This window comes from Pristis pectinata, chromosome 20 (genome assembly GCF_009764475.1).
Source record: "Pristis pectinata isolate sPriPec2 chromosome 20, sPriPec2.1.pri, whole genome shotgun sequence".
In the NCBI taxonomy this organism is placed as follows: Eukaryota; Metazoa; Chordata; class Chondrichthyes; order Rhinopristiformes; family Pristidae; genus Pristis; species Pristis pectinata.
Genome location: NC_067424.1, coordinates 13,757,296 through 13,773,869, shown reverse-complemented (window position 1 = coordinate 13,773,869; position 16,574 = coordinate 13,757,296). Strand labels below are relative to the sequence as shown.

Below are 16,574 nucleotides of genomic sequence, written 5' to 3'. Positions count from 1 at the left end.
TCAGTGTCTTGCTCCTTCTCCATATGGTTTATACCTCCCAGACCTCAACACAATAAAGTAATCAAGGATGACAACTGCTATCTGACTATACTCCAGACTCAAACTTGTGACCAAGGTCTGGGGAACTCAGGAGAATCCCACACCAACAGGCTCATCCCTTGCAGGCCATTCAGTACGGTCCAGCTACGCTGTTCTTTCCAGCCAGTGGCACCTGCTGTAAGCTCCATACCATCCTCCACTCAACTCAATCTTGCAGGCGTCAAAACCTGGTTCCTCAGCAGTCCCCAGGAGCTATTCCTCCACCTCAAAAGGTCTATTTCAAAGGCAACAGGAAAGGGAAGCCTTGCTTCCTTGAGCCGTGGGTCATTTCACAATGTGCCTGACATCCAAGAAGACATTCGCTGATACCCAAGGCAGGCAGTCTCGGGAGCAAATAAAACAGAAAGCACTAACTTCCATCTATGATCCTTTTTAAGTTGGGTTGCATTCACCTTGAGCCAGAGTTTGAGCAGGGACAAGGTCTGAAGGTCCAGTCACAATCCCTACACTGGCAGGCATCGTGTGAGATTAGGACAGCATGTGACAGCCACTTTGCACTATAGACAATGTCAATTCCAATGGCCTATAAAGAGAGGCTGTAGGGCAAAGTGATGGAGAGCTTTTCTGGAAAGAAAGAAACAAGCTGAGGAGAAAGATTAGCAAAAAACATATACACACAAATTACTGGTAAGGTGTGGAAGTGAGGTAGGAAACAAGAGATACAGGATCTGGCTTTTATACAGTGCCCACTTTGGTTAAATAGCCTGCAAAATAAAAACCTACGATCAAGGCTCATTCTTCAATTAGTGATATTTGGGTGAACCACCAGAAGGCAAATGAAACCATATCCAAGCAAGGGAAGGGAAAGGGGGAGTATAAAGTCAAGAGACCCAACACCGGTCAGACATCACAGGCCTAGCTTTTCTAGATAGGACCCGTACAGGTCTCACCTGTAATTGCGAAGAAGTTTTGTTACAAAATCTTGGTTGTAGGATCCGTTGGCTGAATTTTTCTGGTAAAGAGTGTTGGTGTTCATCAACCGCTCCAGCAAAGACAATTCTGAAAGACACCATGAGTAACTGTAATTTAGACAATGAAGCAGACTTCCTTCTAAGCTGAAGAACAGGGCCTAAAAACATGATTTGAATCAAGTCTTGGTTTATTTTTCTCTCAAGGGATACCACAGTTTCAAAACAATCATCTTTGTTTTTGAATTGCTCCAGAGTTTCGTCCTCACCATCTCCTTCCAGATCCCCAATCCTCAGATCTCCGCACTCTTCCAGCCTCCAGTGCAAAATACACTCCTTTCATCCCATCACTGGCTTGCAGATGCAAACTCTACATCTCCCCATTCATTTCTCTTTCTTCAAAATATTCCTTAAAACCCAACTATTGGTCACCTTTCCTAATGTCTATCATGTATCTGTTTATACCTAATTATGCCACCAAGAATCTTGTTCAGCACACATTGTGCCAGACAACTTCCGCATGGCCACAAGGAGGTGCCAGTGAGGGCAATGGTCCCTGCCCCTCATCAGTGGAGGTGATCAAAGATAGCTGGGAGGTTCATAACACAACACAGTCCTATTAAGTAGACTGATTATAACTCATTACTCAGTCTCACAGAGAGTACACATCACTATTGCTGCTTGATGACTGCTCCCTGCCTCTCTGAAAACAAAGGATTTAAAAGCCAACGTGTCGACTGACAGTGACCGATGGGTGTGAACTTTGTGGATCAGGAGCTGTGTGTGTAAAGTATCTATATAATGTGTGCAAACATCCAATGTTAGGAAGTTACAATGTACAGAAGCAGTTCAAACAGCCCAGAGTCCACAATGATGGTAAAGAACTTTAGAATTGTGCTTACATCCCTTAGTTCTGGTCTTGCCCACTAATGGAAACATCATCTCAACAAAGATCTCCAGCCTTGGCCACTCATCTTGAGAAAAGACCCTACCAATGCATCCTTCCAGACAGAGCCACCCCCAATGCTCTGGTGTCTTCATTGAATTTTTTTTGCACCTCCTCCATCTTTCTTTTTAAGTAAGTAAAATGAGAACAGAAGTGTTTAGAACACACCAGTGTGGCCCCCTCCATCTGTATTGTGCTAAGGAGCAGGAACTGCACCTTTAAAAGTGATACATTACGTCAAGTGAATAAGATAGCAGATTAGGAGTAACTCTCACCTTTAACCACTGGTGGTTGTGCCCTCTCAGAGCTATAGTGGCACCTGGCCCAACAAATGTATTTCAAAGTGTTCATTCTCATTTTCAAAGCTCTCCTTGGCACTTGGCCTCTCTTACCCCATCGTCACCTGCTACAGCTCTGCAACCCTCCAAGATCTCTGCTCCTCCCATGTTGAACACTTTCACATCCTCAGTTTTCTTTTCCATTCAACCACTGCTGGCCTTTCCTTCAACTGCCTAGATCTCCAGTTCCAGAATTCCCTCTTTAAATCTCTGCACCCCACCACCCTTCTTAAAGGTGTCTCTTTAACCCCAATTCATGCACCAAATTTTTAGTCAACCGTTCTAATGAAGCTTTATGTAAAATGTTTTTTGATCATGTTCCCTTGTAGCACCTTGAGATATTAACCACAGTAAAAGCGTTACATGGTTGTACGGACCTGCAGAGACTCATCACTCATTCAGACAGGCAATGCTGGTATCCTGCAGTTATCAGTTATCAATGAAGGTCCCACGGCAAAACCTCAATCCCACCCTTGTGATCTAAATGTGTGTGGTTTGCAGCAACAATCAGAAACCATCTAGTTAATCTCCGTCATTGAGCTTTGGTGAATACAAGAACCCAAAAAGAACTTGGTCAATTTAGTCTGTAATCCAAAAAAGTTGGGAATGAGAGGTTGCTGACAGGACGTAAAAGAGTTTGGCAATTTCTCGTAGATATTTGCAATTGGATAAAACTGTGCCACGAGCAGGGGATATCAGAAAGGATCCAACACCAAAGGAACATTTAGTCCAGTTAAAGGTTTGCACAGGGGAGGTAGGGAGGAGGAGGAAGGAGAGCAGAAAGACCATCTCAAACCACGCTTACCTAGTCCGCGCTTGATGGCGATGGGGGATCTCAGCACTGGTCCCAGCTGCTTTGGATCCCCAGCCAGAACCAATTGTCCACCATCTCTGTTGGTTTCCGAATCCATTGGATCTAGCAATCCTTGAATAGTAAACAGTGGGCATCAATACACTGGGAACTGTGCAACAGGCATGATACAGCATGGGTAAGATACAGAGTCAAGCTCGCTCTACTCCCACCAATTCACTTTACCCTAATCTCAGTAGAGCTCCCTCTACTGCACCATGAGATATTTGTTTAATATGCCACATAATACTGTCAATTCAATCAAGGCAAAACAGGGGCAATTGTACATGTGGAGTGAGCTCACTAAAGGTTATGTTCCATTAATCCTTCCTAGTAACGGATGGAGCAGAGAGTCAGCCCAGTATATGGACCAAAATGGAGCCCATGTCACAGAGCTGAATAGCCAGTGGCTCTCCACTGCTCAGTTTCAGCTATAGTGATTAAATCTCCCTCAGCGCACACACTTCAAAATTATTTTCGTGACTATTCTATATCTTTTGAACAGGGGATGGTCTACGAGGGAAATGGTGCAAATAGTCACCTCATCTGTACTGTTGTAATTCATGATTGATAAAGCTGGTTTTGTTCTCTTTTAGAACAGAAAGGTTTGAGAGAGATTTATAAGAAACACTTAAAATTTCTGAAGCAACACAAGAGGCGCTGGAGGAACTCAGCGGGTCGGGCAGCATCTATGGAGGGAAATGGACAGTTGACGTTTCGGACCGAGACCTTTTATCCGGTCTTAAGTTTCTGAATTTTGAATAAGAAATAATTGATTCTAGTGGCAGGTAGGTTGGTAACCAGGCTACAGACTAAACACCTGCTTAAAACAAAAGCGCTGGAAACACTCAGCAGGCCAGGCAGATTCTGTGGAGAGAGAAAGAGTTAATGTTTCAGGTGGATGACCTCTCGGTACAACAAAATGATAAGATTCTATTTCCACAGCTAGTTGTTATGATCTGGAAAAAACTGTGGGGAAAAAAGATGGAACAGCAATTCCCAAAAGGAAATTAGAAAAACACATATAAAGCAGAGCAATAGGGAAAGAGCACTGGAGTGGAACTAACATGGACAGCTCTACCATACACATAATGAGCTGAATGGACTCATTCTGTGCTATATCATTCGATGTCACCATGATTAGACCATTTGAAAATAGCTCTGCATGATATATTGTGAATATATTCAAATTCTAGTGCATTCACCAGACAAGTACCAGCCTCATTAAGTAGAAAAAGCAAGATGTTGCAACAAGGTGGGTCAATGATGATCAAAACAACACCAGCTGCTACCCAGAACAAACTAGTAAATATTAAAAACATGAACACAATATAGTCTAATACAGCACAGGAGATCATTCCTCAATCATGGCCACGTGGGGACCCTTGAAGGAACTATTCAATTAGTCCCACTTATCTTGTTCTTTTTCTTCATCCTGTAAATTCCTCCCTTTCAGATATTGAATGGCCTTCTGGAAGTTATTGTTTGATCTACCTCCACCAGCCCTCAGATTACAACGTTTCATTAAAAACTTCTCACTTATCCTTTGTCCCAGGCGTTTTTACCAATTATCTAGAATTGTGATCTCTGGAAAGAGGGAAAGGTTTACCTTATCAATTCTTTCCAAGACTCCTATGATGTTGAGTCTGTATTAAAATCTTCCTTTAACCTCCCAGTTCTAAGTATAGCCCGAAATGTCAACTGCCCATTTCCCTCCATAGATGCTGCCTGACCCACTGAGTTCCTCCAGCATTTGTGTGTGCTGCTCTATGTACAGCCACAACTTTTACAGTCTCTCCACATAACCAGTCTCTCGTCCTTGACTTCATTCTAGTAAATCTCATCCCTGAGTGTATTGTGGACATAGGCTTGATGTAAATCAACTTCACATCCTACCTTCATGATTTTGATCACTTACTACATTGGCTTCAGGTAATATTATAATAATTGAAATCCCCCACTTCTGTGCACTCAGCAGAAGTTTGCACCATCTCCCTCAGACTGTTTGGAGCTCTACATACACTCCCAACATTGAGACTGAACCAAGAGGCAACAAAGGACAATCTCACAATGGGTTTTTAAACACTTCATACCTTCTCACAGCTTGTGATTGTTTCTATAATATAAATAACCACCTCACCACTGCCCTCCCTTGTTATAGCCCTGTGTTATCTGAAAACTCTGTAACCAGAGACATTAAGCTGCCAGTCCTGTCCAATGCCCTCATTTTCCTTGTTCACAAAAACCTTTATAATTTGGGTATATACATTTAAGGACAGTCGGGCTCTCTTCTCTTATTCTCGGGCGTAGTTCAGCTCTCTCCCATCGATAGACAGAAGTGAATACTGGTCAGAGAGCAGGATCCCCTCAGGGGTCTCCTGAATTACCTGCTCATCACCATGGCTCTCCCCATCTGCATTCGAGGGGCAAGGTGATCACTTCCTGAAACATGCCACCACAAAGTACTCAGCCTCATGGATGCACCACAGCTCTCGCTCAAGCTCTGAAACTCTGAGCTCAGTCTCCTCCAGCTCATGACACACTGCACCTGTGGTCGTTCAGAACAGTGCCCCGGAGTTTCCCCATGGTGTAGGATGTGCATTCCTTGGGTTTAAAGTGCTGTGCCTAGCCTAATGTATGAAATTAACCCCTTCCCCCAAACCTCCCCCCCCCACTTCTCTCACTCCTAAAATCTCAAAATTCGTACTGTGTGGAAATCCTGTGAAGCTGGACTCTTCTACAACTTACTTGGAAAAGGGTACAGAGGACATTTACCAGAGCGTAACTTGCAAGAAAGGATTTCAGTGAAATGGATCGATTGGAAAAATTAGAATTGATGACCTTAGAAGGATGACCCAATATAAATGATGAAAGCTTTTAACACCACAAGTAGGTACAGTTTCCTCTAGTAAGTGAGTTAGTGCTCAAAGCTTTTAAAATAATTAGTAAAAGGAGATGAGGAGAACTGTATCCAGAGTTAAGATCTAAAACACTACCTGAAAGCGTGATCAAATTAGAACATTAAATTTCAAAGACGTGCTTGAAAAGGATGAAGAGAAGGCCAGGATGCAAGACTGAACTGGACACATCTTTCAAAGAGACAGCACAAGTACAACATGCCGAAGGGATCCTTCTACGGTGCAAGACGCTGACCTGTCTACAGTCTTTCCAGAGGATTGAAGTTATCAAAACCTCAAAGTCAAATCGAGGCGCTATTTATTCTTGAAACAGCATTGACCACACGCAATAAAAAAAGTGGAGAATTGAGGGCTGGTAACTCAGGAAAATAAAGTAGATTTATACATCATCGACACATTTTTACCTGCAATAGCGATGATACTTTCAGGTTCAACAGCATGTCCAGCCTCATCAATGAATACATGAGAGAAGTGACCAGGTGGGAACTTTGCAGAAGCTAATCTGTTCAAAAATAGATAATAAATAATAAAATGCACTGCAATCCTTACTGTCACTCCCATCTATTTCAGAAACCCACATCCTCCACTCAAACACGTAGCACGTGTCTTAAAACCCTCGACTGCCAGACACAAATCCTCCTAAAATACTTGTGTATCAACTCGACATTGACCAAAGCACTCCTCTGAAAAGGGAGTCTGTTCTCCATACGCTCCAGGATCATGGTGGGTCTACTGCTTGGGCTCCACTGTCATGTGTAGGGTGGAATCAGACTAGGTACAATATTAAAAGGCTATGAGAAGTGAATGAGAGATTGGTGTTATAAAGGGTGGATACTGAAATGATATGGGAATGGAAAGGAGAGTGGGGCTAGCGTGGGCCCGAAGTATAATGCAATACATTTTCTCACATGGCAGAGTAGAAGAGGGAATTGCTTTTAAAGGTAACTTATCTACTGGATGTGCAGTATATAAACTCACAACAATGATGCCCACATCAGTCGATAGAGTACTAATGACTAGGATACATTCACCCATAGCATAGTATGGTTCTGAAAGGGTAAAAATAAAAATCAGTAATATCATTCCACATGAGATTTAGATAAATGCTTGAATCAATAAAATTCACAGGGCTTTGGGAAAGGGTAGGGAGTGGGACAAATTAGTCCTCTTTTTAAAAAAAGAAGTGGCACAGGCAATTATGAACTGTGCCAATGATATCCTTCAATTCTGTAGGTTTCTACAACACTATAGAAACATTACCACAAGTCACACCATTTTCATTGCTCACCTTCCAGCAGTTATCAAAGTGCTGGCAATGACTCGATATTGCATTAGAGTTTCTTTGGATGGGAACTCATAACTCCTACTAGATTCATTCCAGTTTGAACACTCCTATCAGAAAGCAGTCATGTATTAGTTTGGCATCAAGTTTTCAGACACGACTCAATTGTTAACTCTTTTCACTCAAAGGTAATGCTTCATTACACCTGATGTATAAAAACCTATTTGATCAGGCTTGAATACAGTCCTCTGGAGTATAGAATTCCAGAGACTAACCAATCTCAATTCAGTCTTGTATGGCCAACCCTTATTTTAAGTCTGTGAATCCTGGTATTAAACCCCAACCAGGGGAAACAAGCTCCACATCAATTCGATCAAGCCTGGTAAGAATTTTTTTACTTTTCAATGACGAGCATTTCATTGGCTGTAAAGCATTTTGAAATAATATGTCTATAAACACAACTTTCACGGAGAGGATTATGGACTCTAGTGTCATTGTGGAGAACTGAGCACAAACTCTACTCGCAAGAATGTGTGAGGGAGTTCAGAGGAACTTAAGTCAAAGCGATGTCTGCCTGAAGGGTGGACACAAGACTCCACAGCAACTGTAAGAGTAGAGTTTCTCCCCCAGTGTCTTCAATATTTATCTTGGAACTACCTTCACTAAAGCATAATATCAGCTGTAATTATATTGCAGCTCTGGGAGCTTTCTATGCACCAATTTGGCTGCCCCGTTTCACTACAAAAGTAGTATTACATTTACAATTTACATTTAGTAATTCATTGACTGAAGCAGTGCCAGACTGTTTAACAGACATTATAGAGATGCAGAATTATTTTCCTTATAATTTGGTAGTGCACAAGACACACAACATCCGAAAGAAGGTGATGAGAAAAAAGGGAGAAAATAAACCAACTTAAAACACTACTTCACTTCAAAAGTAAAAGTTCTCACCGTCCCACAAATACAGCTATAGCAGGGTCTAAAAGTAAAGCTCTCTATGCCATCTCATCAAACACAAAATGGCAAAGAGTAAAGATCCCTCTTCTGCATTGACAATGTGCTTCAGTCACCACCTCAAAGAGCTCTCCTACAGCCTCGGTGCGGCATTTCACAATCAGCATCCACTCTCTGGGCAGGAAAGGTGACTAGATAACACTAAATCAAGGAGGGAACTTATTCTATTGCCTCCTTTCTGACTTAATGTCTGGGGCTAAGCTGAGTAGTTGCAGGGTTTGAATTACCATTTGCACTCAATGATACAAAACAGAAATGGGCCACTTGGCCTAGTTGGTCTACAAAAGGGTTTATATACCACACAATGATCCTCACTATCTAATGCATCAGCATAAGCTACTTTTCCTCCAACAATAAAAAATCTGCTGAAGAAACTTAGCAGGTTGAGCAGCATCTGTGGGAGGAAAGGAATTGTCAATGGTTGGAGTCAAAACCCTGCATTAGGAGTCCTGATGCCCTCCCATAGATGCTGCCTGACACATTAAGTCCCTCCAGCAGATTGTTTGTTGCTTCAGATTCCAGCATCTGCAGTCTCTTGTGTCTCAACTATTTTTCCTCCCCTTGTTTTTCTAGCTTCTTCTTAAATGCATCTATACAACGCTATGATTCCCTGAAGTACAATTCCACATTTTCACCAGGGTAAAAAGTCACTAATTATTGTACTTGTTAGTGGCTTTGTTTCACTCATGCACCCTTTGTTTCACTCAGCAAATTGAGTGAAGAGTACCAGTAAAAGTCCTACCTTTATATCTGACGGGACAGTGTTCCAGCTCCGACTGGCAGCATTGAGGCGGTAAATGTGTCTTTTCTCAATAGATTTCTTGATTCGCTGGCAGAGCAGGTCAGTGGCACTGTTAGATGGTGCACAGGCGAGGATACGGGCTGTTGGTATACAGTGCAGCACCTGGAAGTCAAATCCAAGATATATATAAAAAAAAACAGCAGCTCTGAGATGTGCACAAACAAGTTTAGAAGAAATTGATCCTTCTTAGGAAAACAGTGATTACAGAATCTAATAACATGGGTATTGGCAAAGTGTTCCATCGCGCCAAAGCCGGCTCCTTTCAGTAGTTATCCAATTTAATCTCACTCCTGCAATTTTTCTTCAGTCCATCAGATTTTTCCTTCAGGTATTTATCCTATTTCCTTTTTAAACTTAAACCAATGAATCTGCTTCAGTCTTTCCAAATCATAACAGGTCAAAAAAAAGCACTTTATTTGCTTATTATCTTAATTCTGCATCTCTGGTTCCTGACCCTACCAGGGAAACAGTTTCTCTATCAACACTTTTCATTTTGAAGACCTTTATTAACCTTCAGGGAGCAGTGTGGTAGACATTGTTTACATGGACTTTAGCAAGACCTTTGATAAGGTCCTTCATGGTAGGCTAGTCTAGAAGGTGAGATTACATGGGATCCAGGGCAAGCTGGCAAATTGGATACAACAACAAAAACGGCTTAGTGGAAGGACTCAGAGGGTGGTAGTGTAGGGTTGTTTCTCAGATCAGATGCCTGTGACATGGGATGCCACAGGAAATCAGTGCAGAGTTCACTGTCATCTATATTAATGATTTGGACGACATTGTTGTTAACACGGCTAGTAAGTTTGCAGATAACACCCAAGTTGGATAGGGAAGTATATCTAAGATTACAACAGGACCTAGATGGACTGAGCCAAGGAATGGCAGATGGAATTTAGCAAATGCGAGGTATTACATTTTGGTCAGTTAAACCAGGGCAGGACTTGCACAGTAAATGTTAGGGCCCAGGAGGGTGTTGTTATACAGAGACCTTGGGGTACAGGTACATAGTTCTCTGAAACCAGTGACTCAGGTAGACAGGGTGGTGAAGGCGACGTTTGGCACACTTGCCTTCATCAGTCAAGGCAATGAGTACAGAAGTTGGAGACGTCATGTTACAGCTGTACAGGTCATTGGTGAGACCACTCTTGGAGTATTATGTGCTCCAAGAGTGGTGTCACCAGTTCTTGACATCCTTCCTATAGCTGGGTGACATTAAGCTGAAATGGGTGCAGAAGAGCTTCATGGAGGTTACCAGGACTGGAGGGCATGAGTTTACAGAGAGGATCAGTAGGTTGAGACTTTTTTTCCCCTTGGAGTAGAGGAGGTTGAGATGTGACCTTATAGAGGTATATAGAAATTATAAAGGCAAGTAGATAAGGGGTCTATTTCCTAGAGTAGGGAAGTGCAAAACTAGAGGGCATAGGTTTAAGGTGAGGGGAAAAGTTTAAAAAAAGGGACCCCAAGGAGAAATGTTTTCCCCACACAGAAGGTGGTGGGTACATGGAACGAGCTGTCAGAGGAAGTTGTAAAGGCAGCTACAATTACAATATTTAAAAGACATTTGGACAGATATATGGATAGAACAGGCCTAGAGGGATATGGGTCAAACACAGGCAAATGGAACTAGCTCAGAAAAACATCTTGGTCTGTATGGATGAGTTGGACCAAAGGGCCCATTTCCATGCTGTATGACTATCTCTATTCACTGCTGTTAGATCAACAACCCAAGTTCCTTGTGCCATTCTCTCTGACATCCTCTCCAAAGCCTTGCCAACCTTCCTAAAGTGCATTTCCAGAGAGGACCCTGTTCCAGATGAGGTCTAACCACTGAACACAGTTTGCTGTCACTTCCTTTCTACAGCTGCGATGAAGTTACGAATCCATGGAGTTTTTTTTTTAAATTCTCCGGCATATTTGAATGAGAACTGGATTTGTTCCTGGCTGGAGTGAAGAATAGAAAAACAATCCAGGAATTAAGACTCCGACCTTTTCAGTTACAGCCTCCAGTGCTTTAGGCAAGTTCTAAAAGAAAAAGTTGTTCACAGAATTATTATCCCCTTTGTCTAAAATCAACTTTTTTTTTGGAAAACTTTTCTACCTCCCTTTGGATATCACATGGCTCTTTGCCAAGAAGGACCATGTGCTGCACACAATCCAACATTTACGTAGGGCAGGCTGGATGAACCATTGAGCCTTTACTTGTCCATCATTCTGCAGGCTCATGACATTTTAATTGTCTGCTTTTTAATAGAGTATTTAGTCTAACATAATGTTTTCCAAATTATAAATGATCAACAATTTCAATGAGCAAAGGAAATGAACTCATTTCTCCTGATGGAGCTTAGATACATTCCCCAATAGGGAAATTCGTAATATCCAGTTATAAATATTTAGAAAATATGTTAATAATATAACACATTCAGCAGAACATTCCAAAAAATTAAAGTATAGAATGCACAACCCTGATTGGTTGAACTTTGATATCCCTGCATAAATACCTTCCTACTTCCTTTATAATCCCTTTCTTCCTCATTTGCTTAGTTAACTTCCTTCTAAATCTATCAATATTTTTTCACTTCAGTACTCCACATAGCAGTAGGTTCACACTAAATACACTGAGGGGAAGGAAATAAAAACAGAAAATGCTGGAAACACTCTGGTCAGGCAGCATCCATGGAAAGAGAAACAACATTAATGGTTCAGTGACCATCTTGCATTTAGTCATCTAGTTTCCCAAGCAGCAGCAAAAGTATTCTATATTCTATGTTTACTGTCCAATTCAAATTTTAAAAACTGAAGTCACCCAAGAATCTCATTAAAAAAAAAGTCCCACTTCACACTTTACCGTTTGATGCAACCCTTCAGTTTCGATTCCATTTTAGTACCTTCTGATGCTCGAAAGGAATTGGGAACAGAAAAAGTATTCAGTTTCTTAAAAACATTGTGTGCCATCTGGGTCACTCATGATCAAAGATTTAGCCAAATTTGTAAAACTAAATTGCAATGATAATCAGAGTTCACTGAAAAGTAGAATGTTGATCAAATTTTGCTCTGTGGCACTGACTGCAAGGCAGCTCACAGTGAATGACAAGTGCTCACTTGAAGTTGGAATTCATGGAAATGCATGGCTGAGGAGCAACTGGCTAGTATGTATCTGCTCTTTCAACACTGGGTAAGGAACCATACACACTGAAGACTGTTCTCAGAAAGAAAAAGTTAAACAAAGCCATCTTAAATTGTATTTACATTTCAGAATCTACACAGGGCATTGTTAAACCAAGTCTACAGTAAGGTAAAAGAGAACCTCATTTGTTTAAATGTAGGTTGATATTTATACAGTCAACCAAGGTAAAATGTCCAATACCCTTCCACCAAAGCTTGCTCCTAGAGTTGTGTCCATAATTCTTTTGAAGGGCTTAATATTAAAGTTGCTCAAAAGGTATGTGAACAGTTAAAAGGACAGTGACATCAGAAGGAAGGAGAAGAAATCCTTGACTCCCAGCTTCTCTTCTTCCCCCCCCAACCACCACCTTCCCAACAAAACAAGTTCCCATTTCATTATGTTTGATGCTCCAGGTGATTCACCTGCCCAAGTCAGAAAGTTCATGTTCCATGCCAAAAGACTCCAGCAAAAGATCCAGACAACTGCTCTCACTCCAGTACTGAGATAGTGCACTCAAGGCTGGTCTTTTAGACATGAAGTTAAACACCCTTCAAGTGTACATAAAAGTTTCCCAGCACCAGCTCAAACAGAAAGCATGGAGATCTCAGGCCAACATTTTTCCTCAACATGGTTGTCACCTTTGTTTTTGGGATCTTTCTGTGTGCATGTTGATTGCTGCATTTCTTACATTACAATGGCAACCAGTGACTTCGCTTGCTCTTAAAGCACTCTGGACAGAGTTTGTGAGTGGTACTACTAAAATGTACATTTTTCTTACAAACTCTTCTTACAATCGGTCTACACTTCTCGCTGCCTCACTAAAGCAGCCAACATCATCAAAGACCCCATCCATCCTGGACATTCTATCTTCTCTCCCCTCCCACTGGGCAGAAGATACAAAAGCCTGAAAGCACGTACCACCAGGAGTTTAGGCAATCTAGTATTCTGCTATAAACACTGAGATTCAGAATCAGTATCATTCACAAACAGGAAACTTTATGAAAGCCAAATCCATCCAGTTTTGTGCATGAGAGCATATGGTACCTGTTTTATAGCTTCCACAATAGTGACCGTCTTTCCAGTTCCTGGTGGACCAAATATCAAGTACGGAGCAGGTCTGGAGATCCCAGCAACGATGCAACTGACTGCTCTGGCTTGTTCGGGATTTCTCTCAAGGGACCGATCATGAAAGCTTTAAAAAAGTTATAAAATACATGGAAAATATATAAACACATGGAAATGAATGTCCGTCAGGTTCTATGTTCATGTTTAACAATAAGAATTTCAGAATCCCCCCCTCCCCGGCCTTCAATTTTCAGACCTTGTTCAAATTGTTAAATTGGATTGACTAGCAACTTTCGCATAGTAAAACATCAATACACAGAAACTGAGAAGTCAAAGAGAGCAAGAGAAGGACAGGTGACTGGAAGCTCCGTCAAAAGGTTTGAAGGGTATCACAGAGGAAGAGGTGGAGGCATAGGGGTTTCAGGAGGCACTTCTACAGCTGGGACCCAGATAGTGGAGGCCAATGTGAGTTGAAAAGATTGGAGGTGCACAGTAGGGAGCCAGAGAGACCAGATTTCTTGAGGAAAAAGTAAAAACCTTTGGGTTAGTGCATTCCACAGCTAAGACAATGTAGATCGAAAGAAGCTTCTTAAGAGTATCGGGATACAGCACAATTTCAAGACGGTTATTCTTTTCCAATCAGATGAAAATGTCACCCAAATGAACTGCCCATGATGTATCTATGATGCAGGGTCTTGATCCGAAACATTGACTGATACCTTTTGCCTCCAGAGATGCTGATTGACCTGCCAAGTTCTTCCAGTATTCTGGTTTTTGTACAGGACTTGGTGCCTGCTAAACAGCATGCAACTGACAGATCTCACAACCACTAGATGAGATCAAAGTTCTGCAGTCCTGTCAGATTTAGTTGCAAATGTGGTCGGAAAATTAAATTGTTCAGGGGAGCAGTTTCCAAAAGTATCCTTGTCCTCAATCATGGCAGGGCCTAAAGAAGCATTCACAACTACGTTCAGCCAGAAGTGTCAAGTAGGTGGTCTGTCTCAGCTACATCCCAAGATCTCCACCATTAAAGAAGCCAGTCTTCAGTCAATTTGATTCATTTCACATAATATCTGGACAGTAAAGACACCTATGTTAGACTATTGTTTATTGACGACAGCTCTGTCTTCAATACAATAATCCCAAGTAAGCTTGTCACCAAACTCCAAGACCTAGGACTCAACACCTCCCTCTGTAACTGGATCCTTGACTTTCTAACAAACAGACCGCAATCAGTGAGGGTAGGCAGCAATACCTCCGGCACGATTACTCCCCACAAGGCTGCGTCCTCAGCCCCCTACTCTACTCCCTATACACTCTTGACTGCGTGGCCAGATTCTGCTCTAACTCCAGCTACAAGTTTGCAGATGATACCACCGTTGTAGGCCGTATCTCAAACAGTGATGAGTCAGAGTACAGGAAAGAGATAGAGAGCTTAGTGGAATGGTGTAATGACCACAACCTTGCCCTCAATGTCAACAAAACAAAAGAGCTAGTCATTGCCTTCAGGAAAGAGGGCAGTGTAAATGCTCCTGTCTACATCAATGGTGCTGAGGTCAAGAGGGTTGAGAGCTTCAAGTTCCTGGGAGTGAACATCACCAACAGCCTGTCCTGATCAAATCACGTAGAAGCCATGGCCAAGAAAGCTCACCAGCACCTCTACTTCCTCAGGAGGCTGAAGAGATGTGGTTTGTCCCCTTTGACTCTGACCAACTTTTACAGATGCACCATAGAAAGCATCCTATCTGGATGTATCACAGCTTGGTACGGCAACTGCTCTGCCCAAGACCGCAAGAAACTGCAGAGAGTTGTGGACACAGCCCAGTGCATTATGGACACCAGCCTCCCCTCCTTGGATTCTGTCTTTACCTCTCGCTGTCTTGGTGTAGCAGCCAGTATAATCAAAGGCCCCACCCACCCGGGACATACTCTCTTCTCTCCTCTTCCATCGGGTAGAAGATACAGGTGCCTGAGGGCATGTACCACCAGACTTAAGGACAGCTTCTACCCCACTGTGATAAGGCTATTGAACGGTTCCCTTATACAATGAGATGGACTATGACCTCACGATCTACCTTGTTGTGACCTTGCACCTTATTGCACTGTACTTTCTCTGTAGCTGTGACACTTTACTGTTATTGTTTTTAACCTGTACTACATCAATGCACTCTGTACTAACTCAATGTAACTGTACTGTATAATGAATTGACCTATACAATCGGTTTGTAAGACAAGTTTTTCACTGTACCTCAGTACAAGTGACAATAATAGACCAATACCAATCAAGAAGCAGCAGAGAGCACCAGATACAAAGGTTATGGGACCAGACAATCTTTTGGATGTAGTCCTAAAGACCCCCATTCCACACCTAGTTGAGCCTTGAGCCAAGGCTGTTGCAGTAAAATTACAGCAGTGGCAACTACTCAAATGTAGAAACTGCCCAGATTCATTCAGTTTATAAAGAGCAGGACAAATCCAATCCAGCTAATTACCATGCACTCAGTCTCCTCTCAATCATCAGCAAGGTGATGGAAGGTGTCACTGTCAGTGTTTCAAGTGGCACTGCTCAACAACCTGCTTCCTAATGCCCACTTTGGGTTTCATCATGACCATACCAAACCTTTGTTTAAACATGGATCAAAGAGATGAATTCCAGAGGCAAGGTGAGAATGACTGCCCTTGACAACAAGGTAGTATTTGGCCAAGTGTGGCAAAACTGAAGACGATGGGTATCAAGGAGAAAGAACTACCATGACTGGATCACGTCTCACAGAAAAGATGGTTGTGGTTCTAAGAAGTCAATCCACCCAATCCCTGGACATTGCAGCAGAAATTCCTCAGTACAGTGGCCTAGGCCCAACCAACATCCATTGCTTCATCAATGACTTTCCTTCCATCACAAAGTCAACATAAGAGTAAATGCTAAAGTCTGCACAATGTTTAATTCCATTCACAACTCAGTAAATGAAGCAGCCCTCGTCTGCACACATCAAGACCTAGACAACATTCAAGCATGGGCTAATAAATAGTAAGTAACATTTGTGTCCCAAGAGCATCAAGCAATGATCGTTTCTAAGAGGAGAGAATCTAACCACCTATCCTTGACGTTCAATAGCATTATCATTAGCAAGTCCCCCGATCATCATCCCAGGGGTCGCCATTAGCCATACACCAGCCACAAATGCT

General features: G+C 42.2%; 1 protein-coding gene across 3 annotated transcripts in view; it reads right to left on the bottom strand.

The window, feature by feature from the left end:
* Positions 1-16,574, bottom strand: part of LOC127580989 (putative helicase MOV-10) — a 47,524-nt gene that overhangs the window by 10,211 nt on the left and 20,739 nt on the right. For all 3 annotated transcript variants that reach the window (XM_052035026.1, XM_052035028.1, XM_052035027.1), the window contains 6 exons: positions 13,368-13,515; positions 9,101-9,262; positions 7,348-7,451; positions 6,464-6,561; positions 3,097-3,216; positions 990-1,098 (listed from right to left, as the gene is read on the bottom strand). In XM_052035026.1, coding sequence (XP_051890986.1) covers positions 990-1,098; positions 3,097-3,216; positions 6,464-6,561; positions 7,348-7,451; positions 9,101-9,262; positions 13,368-13,515 — 741 coding nt within the window. The remainder of the gene's footprint in view (positions 1-989; positions 1,099-3,096; positions 3,217-6,463; positions 6,562-7,347; positions 7,452-9,100; positions 9,263-13,367; positions 13,516-16,574) is intronic.